This window comes from Coffea eugenioides, chromosome 11 (genome assembly GCF_003713205.1).
Source record: "Coffea eugenioides isolate CCC68of chromosome 11, Ceug_1.0, whole genome shotgun sequence".
NCBI classification, from domain to species: Eukaryota; Viridiplantae; Streptophyta; class Magnoliopsida; order Gentianales; family Rubiaceae; genus Coffea; species Coffea eugenioides.
The window spans coordinates 35630736-35655284 of NC_040045.1; the positions used below are offsets into that span (position 1 = coordinate 35630736).

Sequence of the window (24549 nt, forward strand, 5' to 3'; positions counted from 1 at the left end):
CCAGCTAATCCTAATGTTTATATATGTGCATGTACTATAAAATATTGCAGCAGTCCTCCTCTCTACATTGGAGGAGGGCCCTTTAGTCTGAAGATCTGAGTTGGAAGCGGGATGAACAAAGGCTCCATTCAAGAACTGAAACTCACGGACAACTTCTGTATTCGTTTCAAGTGGTACGTATTATTCTTGATACTCAGATTCTTGGATGATTGTTTTTTTTCCCCCTCTTGTTGGTTTTCCTGATGATATTTGTTTGCTTTAATACATTTGTTAAGTTAGACAAACCAAGTAACTTTACTGATTGCATTATTCATCTTTCTTCCATTTTAACACATGGCAAATTACGTGCACTTTGTATATAATTTGGCACATTTTGGGCGGTTAATTCCATCCCTTTATATATATACACACAAATATAAAGAATAATGCATTTCCCTACTACAAAGAACAAAGAAAGGAGTTGTGAATAATTCACTAGAATAATCAATTCAAGCTTCAACTTTGGTTACATTTATCCAGAGAGGATATATTAAGAATTTTCACTTGTCCAGATTGAATATATTAAGATTTTTTTTTTTTTTTGGTGGGATCGAGTTGGATTTACTATTGTATTTGTTACTGAACTTCTTTTCTTGCTAGGAAGACAGGTTCTTTTTCAAGAGTCCGTCGTGCCTTGGTAATTCCTGACTCAGAGACAGAAGGCCAAGATGATCTACACATTTGTTCATTCTCCCTTGTGGTATCTGCAGTGGCTGGAGAAAAATCCGGACTTGAATTCTCTATTGAAGGATCAAATCTTCACCCTGAAACAGGAGCTGAGATTTATGAGGACTTATCTTATATACTTTGTAATGTCAAAAGGCATCCCTTCGGAGTCAAGCTCGCTTATATACAATGTTGAAGCTGCAGTCATAGATGCAACAAAGGACCTTTCCATTTCTTGTTGTAGGGGCCTTAGTGAAGTTGGCCCTGTGATTTCTCATATGCTGGAAAAGGTGAGGGACTGTAAACAAGAAATCGGCAAAGCTTATGCCATTTTGTGGGAACTGCCCTGGAAATTCAACACTCCCCCACTTCGTCTGTCTGTATTGGAGTTTCTTGACTCTGTGTTAGATAACATTGATGATCTGCTGGGGTCAGAAAGTCTAATTCCTTTTATCAGGAAAAGCGTTGACAATCTAAAGCAGAAGCTAAATTTTATTAAAAATTTTCTTGACATCACTGAGAAGAGAGAAGTTGTGCACCGGAAAATGGGAGCATTCGTGATGTATGCTCAAGTTGTTGCCACCAGTGCAGCATGCTTATTGTATTGGTGCTGGATTGAAAAAATGGACGAAACCAGGGCATCCAGAATGGATGTGAAGTTCTCTGAATTGATGCAGCTGATTAAGCCTTGTACTTCAGATCATATAGATATGTATTTTGAACTTCTCAAAGCTTCAAATCATAGAGTATCAGTAAAGGTTATTACGGCTGAAGCTGCTAATTTTGTCAATTTTCTCCTAGAAAACTCAGAGGCTTCCCTTCAGGATCAAATTTCTGCCATTCGAGAAGGGCTGACACAGCTATTAAAATTTTTAATGCAACTTCCAGATCAATACGGAGAAGATGTGGGACAGATCTCAACAGATATCAAAGTAGTTGCTAAGAAGGCAGGATCCTTTTGCACCGACAAAGTCAAAGAAGATCAGCTTGAGGAAGTGAATTCTTTGCTTTTGAAGTTGCTTCAGAAGATCACGCTCATCAAAGAAAAGACATCCCAGATACGGCTCCAATCTTCTGAAACTATCATCGTGGATGAATTTGTTGACGTTAATGAGCAGCTGGAGTCCCAAAGCACCTTTTCAGCTGGAGTGGATGAGCAGGAGAAAGAAGATGGGAAGCCACTCTTAACACATTGTGAAACAGTGTCTAGAAAGGTAACATTGCTTGCTTACTCAATCCATGGCAACAGATTGACAGAAGAGATGGCAATAGAAATGAATCATGCTGTTTTAATATTATTGGAAAAGATTGAAGTCATTAAGGCAGACATGTACATGATAGGGCAAGAAGTCCCTAAAGCTGACAAGGTGTGCCTTATGAAGGATCAAATTAAAGCTCTTCACGAGGGTCTGAAGTTCCTGAGAAAGTTTCTCATTGGTCCCAGAAGTATAGATGATAAGATCAAGGATGGGAAACTGTTCTTAGCACATCTTGCAGATGTCATTAACGAGTCCTCATCTCTGATTTCCTCATTTTATGTCAATCAAACAAAAGAAGATGTGGCCAATATAATGAATCTTTCAATTCTCAAATTGGTTGGTAAAATTGATTTTATCAAGTCAGAGTTGTTTCTGCTGGAGCTAAAACATAATGAGATCATGAAGGGTCGAGTTGAACCCCTTCAAGAAGGACTCAGATTCCTCAGAACATTTCTCATGAATCCACCAAAGAGGTACAAGGAAGAAGGGGAATTGATTTGGACAAAAACTGAAGCTTTGGCTAACAACTCGGCATCTGTGATTTGCTCATTTTGTGAAAATCTGAATGAAAAGGAGGTGCACGTGCAAATGAATCTTGTGATTCCTGAGTTACTAGAGAAGATAGTGCTTTTGAAAGAGGAGATTAGACAAGTTTATCTCCAAGTTCCTGTATCATTGCACTCTAATCTGCCCGATGCGCTGGTTTTCATTAGTTCCCTCTTGGGGAATGCAAGGACATTGTTATATCGTAAAGCCCAAACAATTTCTTCTTTGAAGCATTATATCGAGATGTTACTTGCAGAGTTGGAGTCCTTACTACCATTCCTTTTGGATTCAAGGAAACAACGTGATCAGCATGAGGAACTGCAAGATCTTTGGACATGTATCTCTGACGTTGCACATGAGGCCGAATATATGATTGACTCATCTGTACTGGGATATGATCCTGAGTGGAACTTTATGCTATGGGTTCCTTATGCCTTTGAAAAGATAAAAATCATCAAGTCAAGAATCACAGAGATTTCTGATGAGAAAATGCTTGATATTGGAGTGGATAATGTGATCGAGATGAGTTACCATCCATTATGGAAGGCTGGAGACATGGTCGGTCTTAAGGATGAGGCAGATTTCTTATTGGATCTACTTGTAAATGGGCCTCATGATGTGGATGTTTTGTCAATTGTAGGTCCTTCCGGGCTTGGTAAGACTACTCTTGCCAGGAAAGTTTATCACAGTGCTGTTGTTGCCTATCACTTTGCTGTGCAGGCCTGGTGTTGTGTCTCTCAGGGATATAGAAGGCGAGATTTACTTCTTGATATTCTAGGCTGTATTATTGAAGTTACTGATGGTATCAGTGGACTTAATGATGACGACATATCTACAGTGTTGTATCAATGTTTGAAGGGAAGAAGATACCTTATTGTTATAGACAATTTGTGGGACACTAAAGCATGGATTCACTTAAGAGAATTGCTACCAGAAGATAAAAATGGAAGTAGAATTTTGCTCACCAGCCAACTCCGTTATGTTGCTCTTCAAGCTAATCCAAATAGTGAACCGTATCCTCTTCGTCTGCTTTCTTCTGAAGAAAGTTGGAACTTACTGCAGCATAAGACATTCTCTGAGGAAAACTGCCCTCCAGGGTTGTTGGAAGTTGGAAAACAAATTTCAGGAAGATGCAAAGGAATACCTCTTGCAGTTGTTCTCTTGGCCGGCATCCTTGAAACAGAATACACTCTTAACCGTTGGGAACAGGTTTCAAAATGTTTTCGCTCTGAATTTTTCATGGATATACTGGAGGAAGTATTTGAGTTCAGTTACAGGTGCCTACCAGATTACTTGAGGCCGTGTTTTCTTTACTTCGGAGCATTTCCAGTAAATCAAGAAATTTCAGTTTTCAAGTTGGTCAGACTATGGATTGCTGAAGGTTTTCTAGGGGACTCTGAGCTCCGAACTATGGAGGATCTTGCAGAGCGTCGCCTGGGATATCTAATTGATAGAAATCTGGTAACTGTTGCCAAAAGAAGTTCCATTGGGGGGATCAAAGCATGCCAAGTTCATGATTTATTGTGGAACTTTTGCATCCAAAAGTCCAAGGAAGAAAACTTTTTGCAGCAGATACATGGGTATGAATCTACTGTGCTCTCAAGTGCTGCAACAGACGACCCACGTCGGTTATGCGTTTCTGTTCAAGGAAAGCATTTCATCAAGTCAAGGGCTTCAACTCTAGCCACTCCATGTGCCCGCTGCCTATTGTGCTCTGTATCAGGTGATATGGATCCAAAGTTGCCCAATGATGTTTCATTCATTTCACGCAATTTTAAACTTCTGAAGATTCTGGATATAGAATGCATCAATATGGGCAATTCATTTCCGGCTGGACTGGAACTGCTCGAACTACTGAGGTATTTAGCAGTCAGAGGTGGTGTAAAATCTGTTCCATCCTGGATAGCTAACCTCTGGAACCTAGAAACTTTGATTATAAGAGGGTCTAGTGGTGAAGTTGCATTACCATATACATTCTGGTATATGCAAAGTTTGAGGCACGTTGATATTCTTCCAAGTGTTGCTTTGAGCTGGCAAGACGATGAGCTTGAATATTTAGCTCCACTGCATAATATGCAATCGTTTTCCACTCCAGCCATTTCTCTTGGGAAATATCCAGAGATGTTGATGAGAATGATCCCGAATATCCGGAAACTAAATTATGTCTATATTCCCTCATGGGATAACAGCAGAAATTGCTATCAGTCTCCAGTATTTGACTGCTTCTTCAAGCTCGAGTCACTCAAGATATCTTCAAACGGCAAGCCATGCTATCCTCTTCAGTTTAATTTCCCCTCGACCCTCAAAAAATTGACAGTGTCAAGATTTCGCCTACCATGGAGCGAGGCATCGATGATTGGAAAGCTGCCAAACCTGGAGGTTTTGAAATTACAGTTTAGGGCCTATGAGGGAGAAGTGTGGGAAGTGGAAGAAGACGAATTCCTTAAACTAAAATATTTGAAATTGGACTTATTGAATATTGTTCGATTTGAGGCTTGTCCATATTCATTTTGTTGTCTTGAGCGACTTGTGTTACATAGATGCAAACGACTTGAGGAGATTCCTTACAGTTTACGGGGATCCGAGACATTGGAGATGATTGAAGTGCAGTCTTGCGGGCTTTCTGTTGGAGAATCAGTAAAACGAATTTTGCAGGAACAACAAGCCTGGGGAAATTTTGAACTCAAAGTCGTCTTTGACCCCAAGTACAAGTAAAGTAACTACAGATTGAAGTGTTACCTAGGACGGCTAACCGCTCGCGTAAGTATATCTGAACTTATTTATTTTACCCTGTCAGTTTATCTATTTTTACTTGTTTCATTTTTTTTGAGGAAATCTCTAATCTGCAAAGAATTTGTTTGATATTTCAATTCAGCACCTAAAATTAATGGATTTAAATCGTAATATGTTCAGATGCGTTTGATAATCAAAATTTGAACATTTGAATTAATTAAATGACACTTAAAACTTATTTCAAAAAATAAGTGACGTGTTATTTACTCACTATTACTTAACGTGATACACATTCAAATGTATCAGATTTTTAGTACTTAAGAATTCAATAATTTAATGAGTTCAAAATTTAAATTTCAAATTTTAAACTTCAGTTTCATCAAATGCTTCCTTAATCTCGCACATAGTGCAAGTCATTTTCCATTTGTCCATCACTTCTTCCGGGATGGCAGGAATATTCAAATTTATGTTCCCAGTTTCCTTAATCTATTTTCAAATTTATCTTCAAATTTATGTTCACCTAGTGATACGTAGAATACAGCGCGCGGTAGATGCAAAGTTAATGCTACTTGTTCTGTGTGCTCATCACTTGAAAATGTTAGTATCCAGGTTGTGTCCAAATTATATCGACGTCTATATCCATTATATTTGTGCCCACATTTGCTGTATAAATTTTAGGTCCTTGATGGAGATCGATTTTCCTAAATTGAACTGTTAACAGATGTTATCTATCTATCTATCTATTATTATATACATTATAATCTTGTTTCTTCTCTTTTTTTTTTTTTTGTAATGCCTAATATACTCCTTACGGAAAAGTGACATGCCTAAAATATAATAAATTAATTTTAGAATCCTAATCTGCTTAGTCCTACATCCAAATATCTAATGAATCCTTGCATCCAAATTTGATGCAAAGTTAATCAATCAGTAAGTTCATGTAGGGCTCTCCATCATAATCATCTCTAGAGCTCTATCTAATTAAACTTCATCAGCATCTGTAGAAAAATATAAGCAATGGACTAGTTTTAATTGATGAAGCATATCCTTGTGTAATAAAAGCCGAAACAGGATACCCAACCGCAATAGACGATTTCATGGTTCCTCTCAGCTTTTTCGAGGAAAGAAGCAACAGCAAGATTTCAATAGGCAAATTTTCCAGATTTTACAAAAAAGCAAAAAGCTACAACAAAAGAATACTTGCTAAGTTGTTTTCAGGTTTTATTTTCAAACTTGATTTCAGATTATTCTATCATATATATTGCAATATATTGACAAAAAATTGTTCTCTTATCATCCTAGACGATGTCTGTAAACATTGTTTGTTTCTGCTTTGGTGCAAATAACTTATAAATGTGTTGTAGTGGCTAAAAATAACTTCAGTTTAAGCGTTGTAAATTTGTTGTAGTTGCTGTAGGAATTTCAGTTTATGCATAGTCTCATGGATGTTGAAGGACCAATGAAATATTAAGAAAGGGAAATATGTGATCCCTTTCAGCATGACCTTTTTTTTAAAAAAAAAAAAATACTTATACAGCTTGCAGATTAATAAGGAAAAATCCACTTTTCGTCTCTAAACTTTGAGTTATAGTTACATTTCTTACCTAAACTTTTAGACGCACCACAAAAACGGTAAATTGCTTAATTTGGATGGAGAAAGTCATATGTTTGGCACGTGGCCGTTAAGTAAAAACAATTTCTTAGTCAAAATCAACGGCCATGCCAACCTTCTCCGTCTAGATTGAATATTTTACCCTTTTTGGACTAAATGTGGCCCAAAATAATTAATTCATGTACTAAATATAGTGCGTCTAAAAGTTTGGGGATGAAAAGTGGATTTTTCCTCAGATTAATACCTTTTCTTTTCACATGTACCTGATTCAGAGATATACTTGCGCCTGTGCATGGGCTATGTATTAACTTGAAAATTTGTCTGTTCTTTTCATTTTGCATGTAAGATTAATACGGTTAATGGATGGTGGCACAGCGTACTTGAATCTGAAAAGATCCAAACTCAGATCATTTTACGTGGTTCAATTAAGGCTGTAGCTTGCGCTAACATCCTTCTGTTGCTTTATCACAGCTAATGCGATGGATTTTCAGCTGAAGAAATTCTGAACAAGGAATGTGGATTGCAAGATTTGTATCCAAGTGATGTATTTCTTACCTGAACTGATACTCTTTAGCTTCTCACTGCTCCAGGCTCCAGCATTTCATCTGGCAAGCTGTTGTTGAAGTTCACATCGATCAGCTTTTCGGCAATCTAGCCTATCTTGTTTTCCTGTAGTGCCTCTTTTCTATCTGCTGAAAATCTGAAGATGCATAATTCATTTTCAGTTTTCCACTCTCACTTGTGATAATGTTCGGCTCTTCCCACTTCTATGATCGGATTGTTTGTACAATGCTTGTGCATTTACCGTCAAGTGTCAACCCTCTAACTGTGGATACGATCTCTGGCAAAACTTAAATTACTTTCGCACTGATTGAGCTGTAACCTTTCCCAATCCCACCAGTTGATGAATAACCTAACCTTTTCAGGTTCGGGTTCCTTTGCTCTGCTCTTTGGGCTTGTATAATTACGTTGTGTTTACCTATGAACTTTTGAAAGAATGTTAACAAATAAGGGGAAAAAAAAGAAACAGAAAAAACAGTTGATGCAATGATAACAAAAGTAAATAGGAACTACTGACACCCGCCAGCACAAAGCAAGAGCATCCATTGAAAGGTAAAGGATGTATTTCTTCACTGTGCAGGGCTATAACAGAATATAGATACATGGTTAATTCAATCACTTAACATGGTTAATTTGGTTTGGCATCGTCAATGCTATATGAAGGTTGCTCCCTTGTCTAGTTGAGACATTATCTTAGAACAATGGAAGTAGTGTCTTGATGGATGCAAAGCCATGTAAGAGTCTGGAAAACCAACAGTACTGAGTAGAGCTTCACAATTGAGATCAAGGCATGTATATGAAGATTGCTTGACCTTCAGCTCCAAATATTTATCCCTCTAGGACCTGAAAAAAGAAAAGTAAAGAAATGATAAAGCCCTATAAATTTGATCTGTTTAACCGAGAAGGTCCACTGTTTGAGTCCGTATAGCCCTATAATTTAATTAAAATAATAAATGAAAACGATTAATGATAATTCAAAATACAAAAAGTGACATTATTGTATAATTTTTATTTCTTCTTTGTTCTTTGTATGAAGTTACCTTTAAGTTAGGCATGCTGGCATATCCGTTTAATCTGAAGTGCCAACTCAAGGGACTGCAACTAAAGTTGATTAATCAATTAGCAGACAACATATTTCACCAGAACTTGAAGTAAAAAAGATAAAGAAACAATAAAGCTGTAAATCAAAAAAGATAAAGAAACAATAAAGCTGTAAATCACTGTCAACAATTTGAGTGTAATACTGATAAAGTATCAATTGAGAGAGCTCTTGCAGACTGATAATGATGAATGGAGGGGAATGTTAAGAATTATTCTCTCAATACAAGAAATGTGAACCAGAGTTTATCTCATTGATCAGTCGTTTTAGGTGCAACCATCGATCATGTCTTGGGTGTGGATGTTGACTTTCTTAGAGTAGGCAACAAGATTAATGAGACGAAAATAAGCTGGTTGGAACTAAGAAAGAAAAACAGTTTTGCCAATTAGTACACATCCGGAACTCTCGTGCTCTCATATTAAAAGACCATTCTGATTTGCTTCCGTAGATAGTTTCACACTGTCAAAACTTAAAAAGTAACGCTTCTCTCAGGTATAGAAGTATTCATCATCTTAGACTATATATGGAAGTAAAATGAAATGTATGAATTAGGACCTTAGAACAAAAACTCAACTTTATTCATATCAGTGAAACTAGTAGCTATGAATATTTGAACATGAGAAGGAAAGAACAGGGATCTACGTTTACTAACAAGTGAATAAGAGAAGAAGACTTGTACTGAAATGAAATCTTTCATTAGCCAATATTCTAGTGAAAAATCCATCATCTGAAACTATATAGTAACAACAATCCTATGGTGTGATGGTAAACGATATCCTGTTTCAGGTCCCCTCAGGGAAAGTAAAAAAGAGAACTCAAATTCAATTTAATCAAATAAACCATATAAATTTTTTTTTCCAGTGGTAGAAGCTATTATCATGACTGATAAGAAGAAAAGTACGTGTGTTAATAAACTTACATCCAAGAACTTCCATCAGCGTGTGGTTAGTACTTCAAGTTCCTCGTTTCCCATATCCTGTTGTTCTTCGAGGATTTGCAAAGCAGAACTCTTAACTTGGTTGCTGCAGCGATGCAAGCGAATGATTGTCAAGGTAGAAATTTCGCCAAAAAATTGAAGGGATCTCCTCAAGTCTGGAACAATCTCCTACGACAAGCTGCTGAAGGCAGGTAAATGATTCAGTGGAGACATTCCATTCTTCAATCTCTGAATTGGATAATTCTAAGAATTTCAGGTTCAAGAACTGCTCATCTTCCACTTCCCATCTTTGTCCTCGAAAGGCTTGTTCTCTTAATTTCAAAACCTCAAGACAGGGAAGCTTCCCCAATTCTGATACCGCTCTCCAGGGTAGGCCAAACTTATGCAAGGTGAGTTTCTTAAGAGTTGAGGGCAAGTCAAATCCCTGAAACTGTACGCGCATCCAACTATAGAACACTTGCCCAGAGCCATAAGTAGACATTTTTAGTGATTCCAGATCTTTTAAGAGAGCCAATAGGGGAAACTGAATACCCTTCGTAGTATAGTCCTCTGATTCTGTGAATACACATCTCAGTTTCCGAAGTTTAGGGAACCTTCTCAATAGCATCCATGAATCTGCTCGTTGATCAAGAGACAAGGAAGAAAATGTCTCCACATTATTTAATTGAGAGGATTCCTCAAGCTCCATATCACCCAGAGAGACAACAGCCCTTTTACTGACAAATACATGTTTTAAACTTTTCATTTTACATATGGTATCTGGTAATTGAACAAAATCATATGAACCTTGAAGAACAAAGGTTTCTAAGTTCCAGAGGTCGGATATAGATGATGGAACAGTTGTAATGTTCCCCCGAATTGCTAGGTATCTCAAATGTACTATTAATACTATTTCCTCAGGAAAAGGGCAATCCAAATTGATGCTCTCCAAATTCAATACTTTAAGAAGTTTTAAACTCTGAAAAATTTGGGAGGCAACAGAAGTAGGGGTTGATTCTTTAGCATCAGCAAATAGCAGTAGTGAGGAGACATTTGGACGGGAAGGTTTTGATTTGATCAAAGTTTCCCATTCAGAATACAAGCACAATCTGTATTGGTCAAACCTTATGGGACTTGAGAAACAATGAGATACCTCGGTCCTCTCCACAACATGTAAAAACCTTTCTTCTTTAGCTTTTTCCCGGCAGAAATAGTGCAATAGATCATGGACACGACAAGCTTTTATCCCACCTTTGGAACTTCTGCTAGTAACAATCACTAGGCTTCTATCGATTAGCTCCAAAAAAGTCTCCTTTGCCACTGCTTCTAAGCTCCTCTTCTCAGGTTGCAGAAGTCCTTCAGCAATCCATAATAGCATCAACTTCCGCACACTAATTACTTCACCTTGCCTAAATGCTGCAAAATAAAGAAAGCAAGCTTTTAATGTATCGGGTAGATAATTGTAGCTGAGTTCCAGTATGTCCATACATCCTTCAGTACTAATGCGAGAATTTGTACTTTTCTCAATTTGCATCCACCAATGTATATCATTCTTTTTCATTTCAAGGAGACCTGCAACGACAGCAATTACCAGAGGTAGTCCTTTGCAATTTCTTGCAATTTTTTTCCCAATGTCTGAGAATTTTGTAGGGCGGCCATCACTGTGAAACACCTTCTTTTGTAAAAGATCCCAACTTTTATCACTAGAAAGTTCATTAAGGGGATGAACATGGAACGGAAGTCCAGACATTTCAGCCAACTTGTGATTCCGACTTGTGAACAAAATTCTACTTCCGTTGCTATCATCTGGAAGTGAATATTTTACAGCATCCCAAGCCCCAAGGTTCCAGACATCATCCATAACAATTAGGTATTTTCGTCCTTTTAAACTTTGTCGGAGTTGATTAGCTATTTCATCATCATCCTTTTTAGAAATTGCGACCTGATCAATACCAATAACATTCCTCAAAATATCAAGCAACAGATCTCTTCTTCTGTATACTTGTGAAACATAACACCGAGCACGTTTAATAAAGTGACATTGAACTGAGGGATCATTACAGACTTTCATGGCCAGAGTTGTCTTACCTACACCCCGCATGCCAGCAATAGAGACAATGTTCAGCTTCATTGATCCTCTTGTAAGTTTGTCTAGTACAGCTTTTGCATCTTCCACCAAACCTACAACTTCATCAGTACTTGAAATACTTGCTCGTGGTCGACCGAAACTGTAATTCTTCTGAATACTAGGATTTCTTTTGCTGGATAGCTGGTTCTGTTTTATCTTCATGACCTCAGCCTGAATGTGCTTAATTTCATCTGTGACATCAGAAAGGCATATTATATTTCTCCAAATAGGAGTATCAGTAGTTGCACATGAGTTGATGACATGTTCTGCCAGGTATGCCACATTGATAATTCGTGTCCACAGATCTTTTAGTTCAACAGACTCATTTTGCAGCTCCATAATATCCTCGAGGAAAGGCCTAAAGAACAGTAGTTCATGACGAATAGTCACAATTTTATGCTTTGCAAAAGGGACGAAGTTGGCATTGTATTTCAAACTTTTATTCAGATTCCCCAATAGGAAATCAATGAATCCAATTGCATCCGTCACAGGGAAATCAAAATGCCATGAACTAGGCTTCTTGCCGTTAAGCTCTCTGACCTCTGCCTCGACTTCCTTTATCTTTTTGAGTAAATCAGGAAGCAAAGTATTTCTTTCCCTGAAAGTGTCATCATTCATTTTGTCACTGCAGAGTGAGCAAATGAAAAATGCCATCTCTCTGATGACTGCATAAATCTGGGTAAAGATTACAGTTCTTGATTTTCTTCCAAACTCCTCTGGCGGATCCATGATAAATGTTATCAAGAGAACTAGCCCATCCTGTAGACCTTCAATATGATCCTTCACAGCAACCACTACATTTTCTAGAAGAACATCGAGAAAGCTTGTAACTATTTCACCCATCACACTTTTATCAGCTTTTGATGACTTACAAGCTTTCAGGAGTTCAAGATACATGTCTATAACCTTCGGGCTGTAAGGCATGATCTTTTGTAGCATATTATGAAGCATAGTATTGATATGAGCTGCCATGTTTTCATCTACACCATCCATCCAGTACAGAAGAGACAGACACGCTGCATTTTTTGCCCAATCTCGAAGAACAGTTGAGAAAGCTTCCAGTTTGTCCTGCTCCTGCCTCCCACACCGATTTTCTGTGAAGTTAAGAAAGTTTCTGGAGAATCTTAGCTTCTCTTGAAGGGCTTCTGTTTGCACTTTCACAGGAACAACAATCCCTTCATGGGAGCTGACAAGATCCTTCAGATTCATCAGGATAGAATCCATGAATTCCACCATACCATCACTGTTAGAAGTCTTGGGCTCTAAAGAACAATCCACCAAGAGAATACAAGTTTTACTGATTTCTGGCTTGAGATGTTCGACTTTTTCTTGAAACTTAGCTGCAACAAGGTTCCAATCTTTGACATCTATTCCAATAGATGCAAAATAACCAGCATCATACAGATCCTGTCCTGTTTCCTCCGTCATAGCTTCAGCATTCATCAGGAGAGATGATCTCAAATGATGCAAAGTGGTGTCCTCCTCAGCAGCCTTGCACTTTGCCAAGCACCTGAAGAACATTTGCAGAAATCTTAAATCCAGTAAAAGGGTACGGATTTCCTGCTTCATAAGCAAAGTCAAGGATGGTCTTTTCAGTAGCCTTGATAGCTGGTCAATGGCAGAATCAACACAAGTGCAATCCATTCCTTGCTCTCTCTTTGAGATTTTGGGGAATCCTGCAAATGGCATGTGAAACTCAGGCAAATGAAGTGGTTACCCTGTTGAGTCCTACTAATGATGATATTCTAATGTTTCTTTTGATATCTTCAAAGATGCGTGATTTTTGGAAACAAGTTGTTCAGGAAGCAACGTTTTATTCTGTTAGAGATTTTAGAAGTTAATACTACCAATTAACCAAAGCTCAATCAAAATGCTCATCTGACATTTTTTTTTTTTTTAAAACAAAGTTAAGAGCAGAACTAAATTACTGCTTGACCACGTCAAAATCCTAAAATTAGCAAATTGTTAAGCAACTGAGAGCGAGCCAGATAGAAGTATAGCATACTTAACCAATTGTTGATTGAGAATTTGATCCTATATCATATGAATATGCTGTTTCTCATTTTTGTATACTTGAGAAGACATTCAATTCTCATCACAAGTTATTAGTACATTTTAAAGAGACACTTTTGTCGTTAAACTCAAAAAGTCATCTTACTACATGAATACATCGATTTTCTTCAACCAGAACCACATAGAACGGGTGGGATTAGGACATAATCAACCTGTTCATCAAAATCATATCGAGGGAATGCAAAACCCTATCTCCATCCTCCAATACAAACATCAACCTAAATGTCCTTTAACATATTAACACGTTGGTGATGTTGGAGATTCAGCATCCCCAAATCACTTCAAATTCTCCCACAATGATGGTATTACTGTAACAGGAACGAATTCAAGTTTTAGCTTTAGACTCTTGCCTGTGGACAAATGTTTGACGTGAAACAGCAAGCTGTTTGACGTGTGTTCAAAGTTTACAGAGGGATACGTCAAATGTTGCCAGAGAAATGATCAAAGAGGCAATTGTTGAGAAGCTTGACACCAAGAGCCTGAGTTCTGCCTCTAATAGACTCTGTATCGCAGACTTGGGATGCTCAGTTGGACCAAATACTTTCTTTGCTGTGCAAAACATAATAGATGCCATAGAAAACAAGCACAAATCTGAATATGATGGTTCGCATAAGCTTGAATTTCAGGTGTTCTTCAATGATCATGCATCCAATGATTTCAACACCCTTTTCACTTCTCTCCCACTTGAAAGGCAATACTTTTCAGCAGGAGTGCCAGGCACCTTCTATGATCAGCTGTTTCCATCATCTTCCATCCATTTTGCACATTCGTCTTATTCACTGCAATGGCTCTCTAAGGTGCCAGAAAAGTTGCTTGACCAAAATTCTTCTTCTTGGAATAAGGGGAAAATACACTGTGCAGGTGCCTCGGATGAAGTAGTCAATGCTTATGCAGCTCAATTTGAAAAGGATATGGGGATTTTCCTGAATGCAAGAGCTAAAGAGATCGTACCAGGAGGCATGATTGTACTTATCATACCAGGTATCCCTGACGAGGTGCACCCTTCCGAGCTACCTGCTGGCATTCTGTTCAACTTCCTTGGATCCAGTCTTGTGGATATGGCTAATGAGGTGAGACAAGCTAGTCATTAAAAAATCTAGATGTGGATGTGCTTAAGTTCCTAATTCTGAGGGGATGCTTGGTAGAGGAATGGAAGCAGAGCTATCTGCTTTACGTACTAGATTAATGATGAAACTGAATAAGAACCAGGGAGAACCTCAAATACAAATAATCTGCGGACCACTTTGCCAGTTGCTGCAGTAAATTGCTAAGAGATTCCACTGGACATGAGCCTTACAATTTCCAAATTTTAATCAAATAAGTGGATATACTTGATGTGATATTATTGATTGATACCTTTAATTTCTCGGTTTACAGGGAATCCTCAATGAAGCTCAAATTGATTCCTTCAACTTACCAATTTATTCTGCATCTCCAAAGGAGATGGCTTCGCTGGTGAAGATAAATGGTTGTTTCAGTATTGAAAGCATGGAGGTGACGGATCCTAGGTCCAAGATTCATGATCCAATGAAATGTTCAAAAGGACTATAAAGAAAACTGCAGATATTTCACTGTGCTTGGAATCAGGGTTCAAGGAAGGCACGCAATTGTTCATTGTCCTCCAGCTTAAGTGAGATGCAGTCTTGCATGATCTGCATGCTGATAGCTTCTCATACAGATTTTATTTCAGTAACAGACATACAATGATTTTTACTACTTATACATACCATATTTCCCCTCTAGAAAGCATGAAGGGAAAGATTAATTCCCTTCTTGCCTTTGTACCACCAATTATGTGATATGTTGGAATTGTAAACATAAACTCCTTCCTGTTCCTCTTTCTTTGTTACATAGTAGTACAAGAGTGTAAGATTACAATTGTCCCAGAATGGTATGTATACAAATAGATTATATCTGAACAACATTACCAGTAATCCACACAGATGTTCGGAACACTAGAAGTTTACCATCTGACAAGTGAACAATATGCTTGAAATCTTGTCCAAATATGATACAATCTTGATAACCATCTTGCTTGGTGCATATAAAGCCATGACAGCATATCCAAATCCAACAACCATGAAATTCGATGGATCAACAGAGATTTTGACTTCAAACATCTGTAACCATATAATAAATAAATACAGAGTGAGAAATTACACATAAATCTCAAGCAATGGTGTTCTGTTTGGCCTTCTAGTTACTTCAAAGGGGGTAGTTACTGAATTCCACAAGCTGTCACAGTGAGTAGTCTTTTCAATTGGCTTAGTTAAATAGGTGCAGACTCAAATCAATTGAACAGAATTTTATGGTTTCAGGTCGTTGATCACCCCTTGATCCATCATGATAATTCTGCAAGGAAATTGTTAATTTATTTAGAGTGTTAGTAAATTCTGCATAATATCATATACAATCTTCATTAGATTTCAAGAGTTGATAAATCCAAACTATTAATTTATAAGGGAAACAAGCAAAATTATACATGTACTGCTAATTTTTTCATCTTTGAAGCAGTAGTAAGATGAAAGTTACTTGGCCCTCAATAATATGGGATAGTGTTGCTCATTTCTTAACTAAATGAAAACATGAATGCAGTGGCCAAAGAAAGAGGTAAAAGAAGAAAAGACTATGAACTTTAATTTACTTACAGGTAATAAGAGTGCATAGATATTCTGCATCTCGAAATCAATGTAAGATAAGTACATCAAATTCCGGATTTCCTGAATCCCTCTGTTCCTGGAGAATTTGCTGAGCGGAATCTTCTACATCATAGCTGCACCTCCTCAATTGAATCAACTTCAAGCCTTCAATCTCTGAAAAACTGAATGGGATCTCCTCAAGATCAGAACAATCTTCAATGACAAGTTGTTCAAGTTTAGGAAACGGTGTATAGGAGGCCTTCCAGAGCACAACGTCCATGTTTGATAATTCCAAGAACTTAAGCTCTAAGAATTCCTCATCTCCCACATCCCATCTTTGTCCCCTAAAGGCTCCTTCCCGCAACTTGAGTACCTCAAGATGGAGTAGCTCCCCAATTGTCGATATGGCAGTCCATGGTAGACCAAGTTTACAGAGGGTTAGTTTCTTCAGCTTTGTGGGGAAGTTGAATGCCTGAAACTGAATCCGCATCCAACTATAAAACACTTGGTCATGAGAACCATTGGTAGACACTTTCAGTGACTCAAGATCTTCCAAGGAGGCCAGTGCTGGGAACTGAATTCCTTTCCTTCTGCACTTCTTTGATTCCACAATTACACATTTCAGCTTCCGAAGTCTCCTAAACCTCCTCAACAGCTTCTCCGTATTTCCTCCTTGAGTGAAAGCAAGTGAAGAAAAAGTCTCCACATTGTCCATTTGACAGGAATCCTCAACCTCATACTCCCCTAAAGAGATGATCGCCATTTCACTGACATCTACGTGCTTTAAACTTTTCATCCTCCAAAATGTATCGGGCAAATAAATGGTTTTAGTACTTGCCACAACAAAAGTTTCCAGGTTCCAGAGGTTGGCTATTGAAGCTGGAACTTCTGTAAAACTACCACCAATTGATACATATCTCAAATGCACCATTGATACAATTTCTTTCGGGAAGCCAGAATGCAAGTAGACACTCTTCAAATCCAAAACTTTAATAAGTTTACAACTTTCTAAGAAGTCAGGGGAGAAATTGGAAGCATAGCTATCATCATCATCATAAAAGTAACCATCCCTTTTCCGAAAGAAGAGCAGAGAACTCACACGTTGACAAGCGGGTTTCAAACTTCCAGAAGCTGTGGATTCCGCATGAATGCATAATCGATATTGATCATGCTTTACAGGATTAAGGATGTGATCAGAATCCTCAGACCGTTCCAGCACATGTAAAAACTTTTCGTCTTTTGCTTTTTTTGAGCAAAATTTGTGTAGCAGATCATGGAGGCGACATGCTTTTATCCCCCCATTGAAGCTTCTTTCAGAAACAATAACTAGACTTCGATCGTTAAGCTCCTTCAAGTACTCCTTCGCCACGACCTCGAAGCAACTCCTCTGGTTTCTGTTTACAAAGCCTTCGGCATTCCATAACAGGGTCAACTTTCTGGCACCAATTACTTCACCCTTCCGGAATGCTCCAAAGTATAGGAAACAAGGCTTTAGATAATCCATTAAATGCTTGTAGCTTAGTTCTATAGCGCCCATGTATCCCTTTGTAGTAGAGTCAGAACTTAAGCTTGCTTCTACTTGCTTCCACCATCCTACATGCTTCTTTTCCTTTGCAAGAAGACCTGCAATAACAGTTATTGCCAGGGGTAATCCTTCGCAATGTTCCACAATTCTCTTTCCAATTTCCAATAGTTCTTGAGGGCAAGCATCTTTGTGAAATATCTTCTCTTGCAAAAACTCCCAAGGTTTCTCCTCAATCAGTGGAGAAAGCAGATAAGTTTTGCCACTTCCTTCATCATCTGATATAAGATGGTGATTTTGAGTCGTGAAAATAATTCTACTTCTATTTCCATCATCTGGAAGTGACTGTTTTACAACATTCCAAGCTTTAATATCCCAAATGTCATCCATTACCACGAGGTACCTTTGTTTCAGTAAGCATCTCCTGAGCTGTTCCTCCAGATCTTCATTGCTCATCTTTGAGAGCTTAACATCATCAATACTGACACTAAGACACTTTAAAATGGCAAGTAATAGGTCTCTGCTTGTATATACTTGCGAAACATAACACCAGGCAAGTTCGTGAAAGTAAGATGTGGTTGAAGGATCATTATAAACTTTCCTAGCTAGAGTGGTCTTACCTACACCTGGCATTCCAACAATTGAGACAATCTCTCGGTTCTTCGATCCACTTGTAAGCAAATCAATTATCTGATTCGCCTCATCCTTGAATCCCACAACATCTTCATCAAATTTTGAATTATTACCTCGTGATGAATGGGCAAGCTTGGAAGTTGTCACAGCAATTTGCTTCCCAATATTGTATTTCTGCTTCATGGTCACGATCTCAGTCCCGCAAAACTTGATTTCTTCCTGGATATCAGAGAAGCAGATAATCTGATGCCAAATAGGAATACCTGAAATAGCACATGAATTCATTACATTTTCCACCTGGTATGCCAGATTGATAATCCATGTCTGGAGAGCATTCACCTCCTGATAGTCATTTTGCACGTTCTCTGCATCCTGAAGAAAGGACCTAAAGCATGACAGCTCCTCGAGGACTGCCATAACTTTATGCTCCGCAAAAGGAATATGGTTGGCCTTGTACTGCATCATGTCATTCAAGTTTCCCATGAGGAAATCAATAAATCCCATTCCATTAGTCCTGGGAAAATTAGACTCCGATGAATTTGGCATGGCGATAAAAAGCTCCCAGACCTCTGCCTTGAGTTTCTCTATCTTCTCCAGAAAATCAGACAGATTATCATTTCTTGCCTTGGAAGTTCCATCTTCAGTTTGAGCAACATGAAGAGAGCAAATGACGGATATCACCAAACTCTCAACCATATCAGCAAACTCAGTTTTTCTTGCCGACTCTTTTGGGGGATCCACCAGAAATGTTAACGCAAACAGGAGCCCTTCTCGAAGGATAGCAAGATCAACCTTTAAAGATTTGACTGCATTTCCTAGGAGAGAATCGACAAAGCCAGAAACAATTTCACCCATTAAAAGAGTGTCAGATGGCGTTGACTTCAGGAGTTCAAGATACATCTCTGCAACTGCTTGACTACAAGGCATGATCTTCAGTAGCAACTGAGGAAGCATAGCATTCCTCTGGGGTTCCTTGTCTTTGTTCGTGCCATCTGTCCAACATAGAAGTGACAAACAAGCAGAGTTTCTTGCCCATGCTTGAACATGGGTAGTCAAGAAATCCTCCATTTTGTCCTGCTTGCTACATCTTCTTGCTGCGAAGTCAACGAAGTTTCTGAGAAACCTCAGCTTACCTTCGAGTGCTTCGATCTGCTCCTTCACTGAACCAATAATCATTTCATCTTTCAAGCTGACAAGATCCTTCAAATTCATTAAAATGGAATCAATGAAATCCAGGATCTCGTCAACAGCCCTGAAAGCTATGAATTGGGATGAAAGTTCAAATAAAGAAACGGCAGTTTCTCTGATTGCTGGCTTACATTTCTCAACTTCTCTTAGCATATTAGATGCCAGGAGTTCCCAATCTTTGAAATCTTTTCCAATTATTGCACGATAACCAGCATTGTATAGCCCCTTTCCTGATGCTTCCACAGTGCCTTCGGTACTGTTTCGTACTGATCCCAAATGCATGTTCTCATGATCAGCAGCTGCCATCCAGTTTTTCAAGCAGCAGCAGAACATTTTCACGAACCTTAGCTCCAGTTGAAGGCCCTGAATTTGCTGCTTCATGTGCAAAGGCAAGTTTGGCAGGCACAACAGCCTTGAGAGTTGATCAGTGACGGAATCAATAGAAGCTCGATTCATTTTTTTGTCTCCTGCTCTCTCTCTCTCTCTTTCTCTCTTGAAAATCAAATTTCTTCAGGAAAAAAAAAAAAGCTTGTAAAGAAAAGGTATGTTGATGGATGATGGTTTGGAGGAACTAAGAAGCCCAGCCTTTATCAAGCCTAAACTAGCAGAAACAAGCGATCTGCAGCATTTTCGAGCTAATTGTAACATGCAACCCTGAACTATAACTATTTCAAAATTTACACCCTAAAATATCAGTGTACCCCTATCAATTTGTGGCACACTACTCAAATTAGTGACGTTTTGGTAGTTATATTTTTCAATCCAGATACTTCAATTTAGGTTAAGCACATTTGATTTAGGGGTGCTAAAGCCTATTCATTAAAGAAATTTTTTAATTTTTCAATTGATTTTAAACTATATGCTGTCGCAATTTGATAATAGGGATAATTGCAGAAACCTCCCCTGAGGTTACTGACATTTGCACTGACCTCTCCTGTAGTTTGAAAAATTACACTAACGTCCCCTGAAGTTACTAATCCTTTACAAATTCAGTCCAAATGATTAAAATATTGTTTTAGGGAGTGAAATTAGAATTTTTTACCAAATTTGTCCTTTGTACTACATGGCCAATGAATGACAAAATATTACAAATTAATTAACAATTAATAAACTTTAAAGAGTATAATTTATAGGCAAATACGCAATACCTATTTAAAGTACCGGCTCTTTATGGGTATTTTACTTTTAAATATTTAATTTAATACAAATATTTACGCTCAAATACATATTTGTATTTACTTTCAAATATTTAATTTTTGTTAAATACAAAAACTACCAATCTCTCTTCCGTAAAAATATTAATATAACACTTTTTCAATTTTAGTTACAAACATTTATGTATTTAACATAAATTAAATAATTCAAAATAAAATACCCATAAAGAGCCAATACTTTACTCATGTAATGGATGAAAGCAATAAAAAATTAATACTTTATGGGCCATTTCTTTTTTTTTTTTAAAAATATTTAATTTATATTAAATAAATAACCTAATGATTTCCTTTTTGCAAGAATATTATTGTAACACTTTTTGAATTTTACTTAAAAACATTGATATATTTATCATAAATTAAATGTTTGAAAGTAAAATATTCGTAAAAAGCCGGTACTTTAAATGAATAATGCGTGTTTGCCTATAAAGAGCCGATAACTATTTAAAGTACTGGTTCATTAAGGGTATTTTATTTTCAAACATTTAATTTAATACAAATATTTACGCTCAAATACAGATTTGTATTTACTTTCAAATATTTAATTTTTGTTAAATACAAAACCTACCAATCTCTCTTCCGTAAAAATATTAATATAACACTTTTTCAATTATAGTTACAAACATTTATGTATTTAATATAAATTAAATTATTCAGAATAAAATGCACATAAAGAGCGAATACTTCACTCGTGTAATGGATGAAAGCCATAAAAAATTAATACTTTATGGGCCATTTATTTTTTTAAAAAAAATATTTAATTTATATTAAATAAATAACCTATCGATTTCCTTTTTGCAAGAATATTACTATAACAATTTTTGAATTTTACTTACAAATGTTGATATATTTATCATAAATTAAATATTTGAAAGTAAAATACCCGTAAAAAATCGATACTTTGTCAGGATCAAGCACTTACCATTGCACCAAAAGCTATAGCTATTAGCGAAGGCGCAACTTTATTTCCTTAACCACAATGGCAGCGCAAAGTACCGTACCACGCTCGGTTGCAGCATGAGGGGTTGCACCCCTGGGTGCCATGGGCTAGGCGGGTAGTCCCTTCGAGTTGGGATCTGAAGGATGTTGCTGATTAGGCCAACATACTTTAAATGAGTAATGCGTGTTTGCCCATAAATTATATTCCTTAAAGTTTATTAATTGTTAATTGATTTATAGTACTTTGTCATTCATTGGACATATAGTACAAAGGACAAATTTGATAAAAAAATTCTAATTTCACTCCCTAAAATAATATTTTAATCCTTTGGACTGAATTTGTAAAGGATTAGTAATCTCAGGGGAGGTTAGTGTAATTTTTCAAACCACAAGGGAGGTCAGTGCAAATGTCAGAAACCTCAGGGGAGGTTTCTGCAATTATCCCTTGATAATATCATATATAAAGCGATTGCAATTTACAAATTACAACTGCTAGCTTAGAGTGAAATGTGAAAATAAGTTTCAAGAGTTATGTAATATATTGAAATTAACCCTATATCAAGACTAAATTTCCAAATTATTTTTTTTTTTGCATTGTAATTGGACTGATATGCTATAAAATTTGGAGAACGATATGCACGGTTTTGGTTTACTCGTAACATGATTGTACGGGGAAGGTATTTGTTCTCTTGTTTTATATTTATCTATGGTTGGAATGTCACCCCTGAAAAAGTAGCAGGGTTTAGATTTAGGAAAGCAAAGTGTAATTAATTGTATATCAAAATTGAAGGAAATCAATAGTAGCCTTTCTTCTTCTTTTTTTTTTTTTTTCGTTGCGTCAAATGTGAAAAATTTTCATATATACCTACTTTTACTCCTACTCCTACACTATACAGAAGAAGACACAAAAACTGGTTCATTGCGAATTGGAGTGGACTAAATCATCCCTGCACCAGAGTCCAGACTGGTGCCCTTTGGAGTTTAACAAATTCTTATTCGTTCTGCTCCACTATTTTTAAAATGGGTTTTTTTTAGCAGGTGTCCAATAGGCATTTGCTAGCATACCAAATTTTCTCCCAATTTACAATATACACGCACACATCAATAATTACTATCTTCTCTTGCATTTATACATTTTCTCTAATTAACCTTACTTTTCCAAAAATTTAACACTTGAAATACATCTTAGTGAATGCTCAATAGGTATATATAGACCTTTTTAAAATTAATGGTATAAGTTATCAATACACATAGTACGAGTAATTAATTCATTAATGGTGTAAAGTTAACCTATCCTATTTTGTATTTATCCAGCTATTGAAGACATTTTGTTTAATATGTGCATATAATATTACATTTCACTTTTCACATTATTTCAAAACTATTATGTCATGAGGGGAACAAATGGATTGAATGGTTCAAAAAAGGAAGTGTAAGTGAGATATCTCGAGTTTAAACCCCACGTTACACAAAAAAAATAAATAAATAAAATTGCTGCACCATGTTAGGAAAGGTGATATGTCGGTAATGTAGACCCCTTCCTATCCTCGTAATCATGGAGACGTGGACTTTACATATTCAATAACTTGGGGCAATATGATTTTAAAGTTCTACATTTTGATATAGCTGATTAGGTGACTCATGAATGTGAAAGATTATCATTTTAATTCTCATTGTATCATTTTTGTCACTTTCAGTCTTTCAATTCCATTCCTTAGTCCATTTGGCCAAATTATATCTAACCCCCTCGTTAGTATCTACACTAATATTCTACCGTTAGAGGTTGCCAAACGACAAAATTATCCTTTGTGAATTCATTAAATATGACATAGAAAAGTAAAAGGCAAAAAAGGAATTAAAATAAAGAAAAGAAGAAAATAATTTGAAGGAAAACAACGATAGGAAAGAATAAAATGCACTAAATATAGAAAAAGAAGAAGAAGAAGGATCCCAAGAAAGAGAGAAACCATCAAAGTCCCCCAACAAACTCTAAGTGCCGCTAGCAATGCGCCACCACAGCATCAGCTTCTTCACCCCTTTTTTCTCTAGCATTTCAATCTTGAATCTTTTTACTTTTTTTTCATTGTTTGAGTTTAGCTAGACATAAGATTGGCGATAGGGTGCAATTTTATTATTTATTTTATTATTAAATTTTCTTATTACCTAATCCGATGTGGATTAATTATTAGATTCTATTCACTTTTCGTAATTTATATTTATTGCATGGAGTAAAATAAAAATACCATAATCAATACCAATTTAACCGTCATCAGAAAAAAGTTCAAAGAAGAGGCATTCAGGAGCATTTTTGAAACATCAAGATGCAACCCTTTTTTATAATTCCCAGAAGACAACATTAGAAAAAAAGAATGAAGGGCTGAAGTTTTTCACTCGGCTAGAGCCGCCGCAAAGGATAGTGCAGAGGCTCCGTCCTGGGCCTAGACACGTGGCAGCTCAGGTATGGCCGAGCTGGGCCCCGGGCCCCGGGCCCCTGGCAGCCGTCCTGGGCCGCGGTGCTGCTAGGGCTCCTGAAGGGACAGGGGACCATCCCGCAGAGGTCGGAGGGAATCCCCCTCATCGCGGGATAAGGGCTATACCGGGCAAGTCCCGAAACGTATGGAGGTCGGACTCCCAAGAAGGTATAAATGGTAACGCACATCACTTACACAAGGTACGCTCACTACTGGCGAACAACTCTCGACTGTTTACTCCCGTGAACTGGACTCACCGGAAAACTAACTTGACCGTCGGAGTGCCTTCGGGGATAACCCCCGGGCCCCCTTTG

At 37.3% G+C, this 24549-nt stretch overlaps 4 protein-coding genes across 4 annotated transcripts; 2 read left to right on the forward strand and 2 right to left on the reverse strand.

Moving 5' to 3' along the window:
- The first annotated feature begins 707 nt into the window (after window positions 1-707).
- LOC113752423 (putative late blight resistance protein homolog R1B-16) lies at window positions 708-5225 on the forward strand. The gene has a single exon (XM_027296535.1). The coding sequence runs from the start codon at window positions 708-710 to the stop codon at window positions 5223-5225; it is 4518 nt and encodes a 1505-aa protein (XP_027152336.1).
- A 4300-nt stretch (window positions 5226-9525) lies between these two features.
- Window positions 9526-13203, reverse strand: LOC113752424 (putative late blight resistance protein homolog R1A-3). The gene has a single exon (XM_027296536.1). The coding sequence runs from the start codon at window positions 13201-13203 to the stop codon at window positions 9526-9528; it is 3678 nt and encodes a 1225-aa protein (XP_027152337.1).
- An 839-nt stretch (window positions 13204-14042) lies between these two features.
- LOC113752426 (farnesoic acid carboxyl-O-methyltransferase-like) lies at window positions 14043-15183 on the forward strand. The gene is made up of 2 exons (XM_027296537.1): window positions 14043-14702; window positions 15010-15183. The coding sequence occupies exons 1-2, from the start codon at window positions 14070-14072 to the stop codon at window positions 15181-15183; spliced, it is 807 nt and encodes a 268-aa protein (XP_027152338.1). The 5' UTR covers window positions 14043-14069.
- Window positions 15184-15319: 136 nt separating this feature from the next.
- On the reverse strand, window positions 15320-20070 carry LOC113752427 (putative late blight resistance protein homolog R1A-3). Its single transcript, XM_027296538.1, has 2 exons — window positions 16281-20070; window positions 15320-15984 (listed from the first exon to the last, which is right to left on the reverse strand). Exon 1 carries the CDS (start codon window positions 20068-20070, stop codon window positions 16318-16320), a length of 3753 nt encoding a protein of 1250 aa, XP_027152339.1. The 3' UTR covers window positions 15320-15984; window positions 16281-16317.
- Between the last annotated feature and the right edge of the window lie 4479 nt (window positions 20071-24549).

Bases quoted from the DNA above. Each gene is read 5' to 3' on its own strand.
- LOC113752426 (XM_027296537.1), top strand. From the start codon at position 14,070: ATGATCAAAGAGGCAATTGTTGAGAAGCTTGACACCAAGAGCCTGAGT. The intron at 14,703-15,009 runs GTGAGACAAGCT...CTCGGTTTACAG, and splicing joins TTGTGGATATGGCTAATGAG to GGAATCCTCAATGAAGCTCA.
- LOC113752424 (XM_027296536.1), bottom strand. From the start codon at position 13,203: ATGGATTGCACTTGTGTTGATTCTGCCATTGACCAGCTATCAAGGCTA.
- LOC113752427 (XM_027296538.1), bottom strand. From the start codon at position 20,070: ATGAATCGAGCTTCTATTGATTCCGTCACTGATCAACTCTCAAGGCTG.
- LOC113752423 (XM_027296535.1), top strand. From the start codon at position 708: ATGATCTACACATTTGTTCATTCTCCCTTGTGGTATCTGCAGTGGCTG.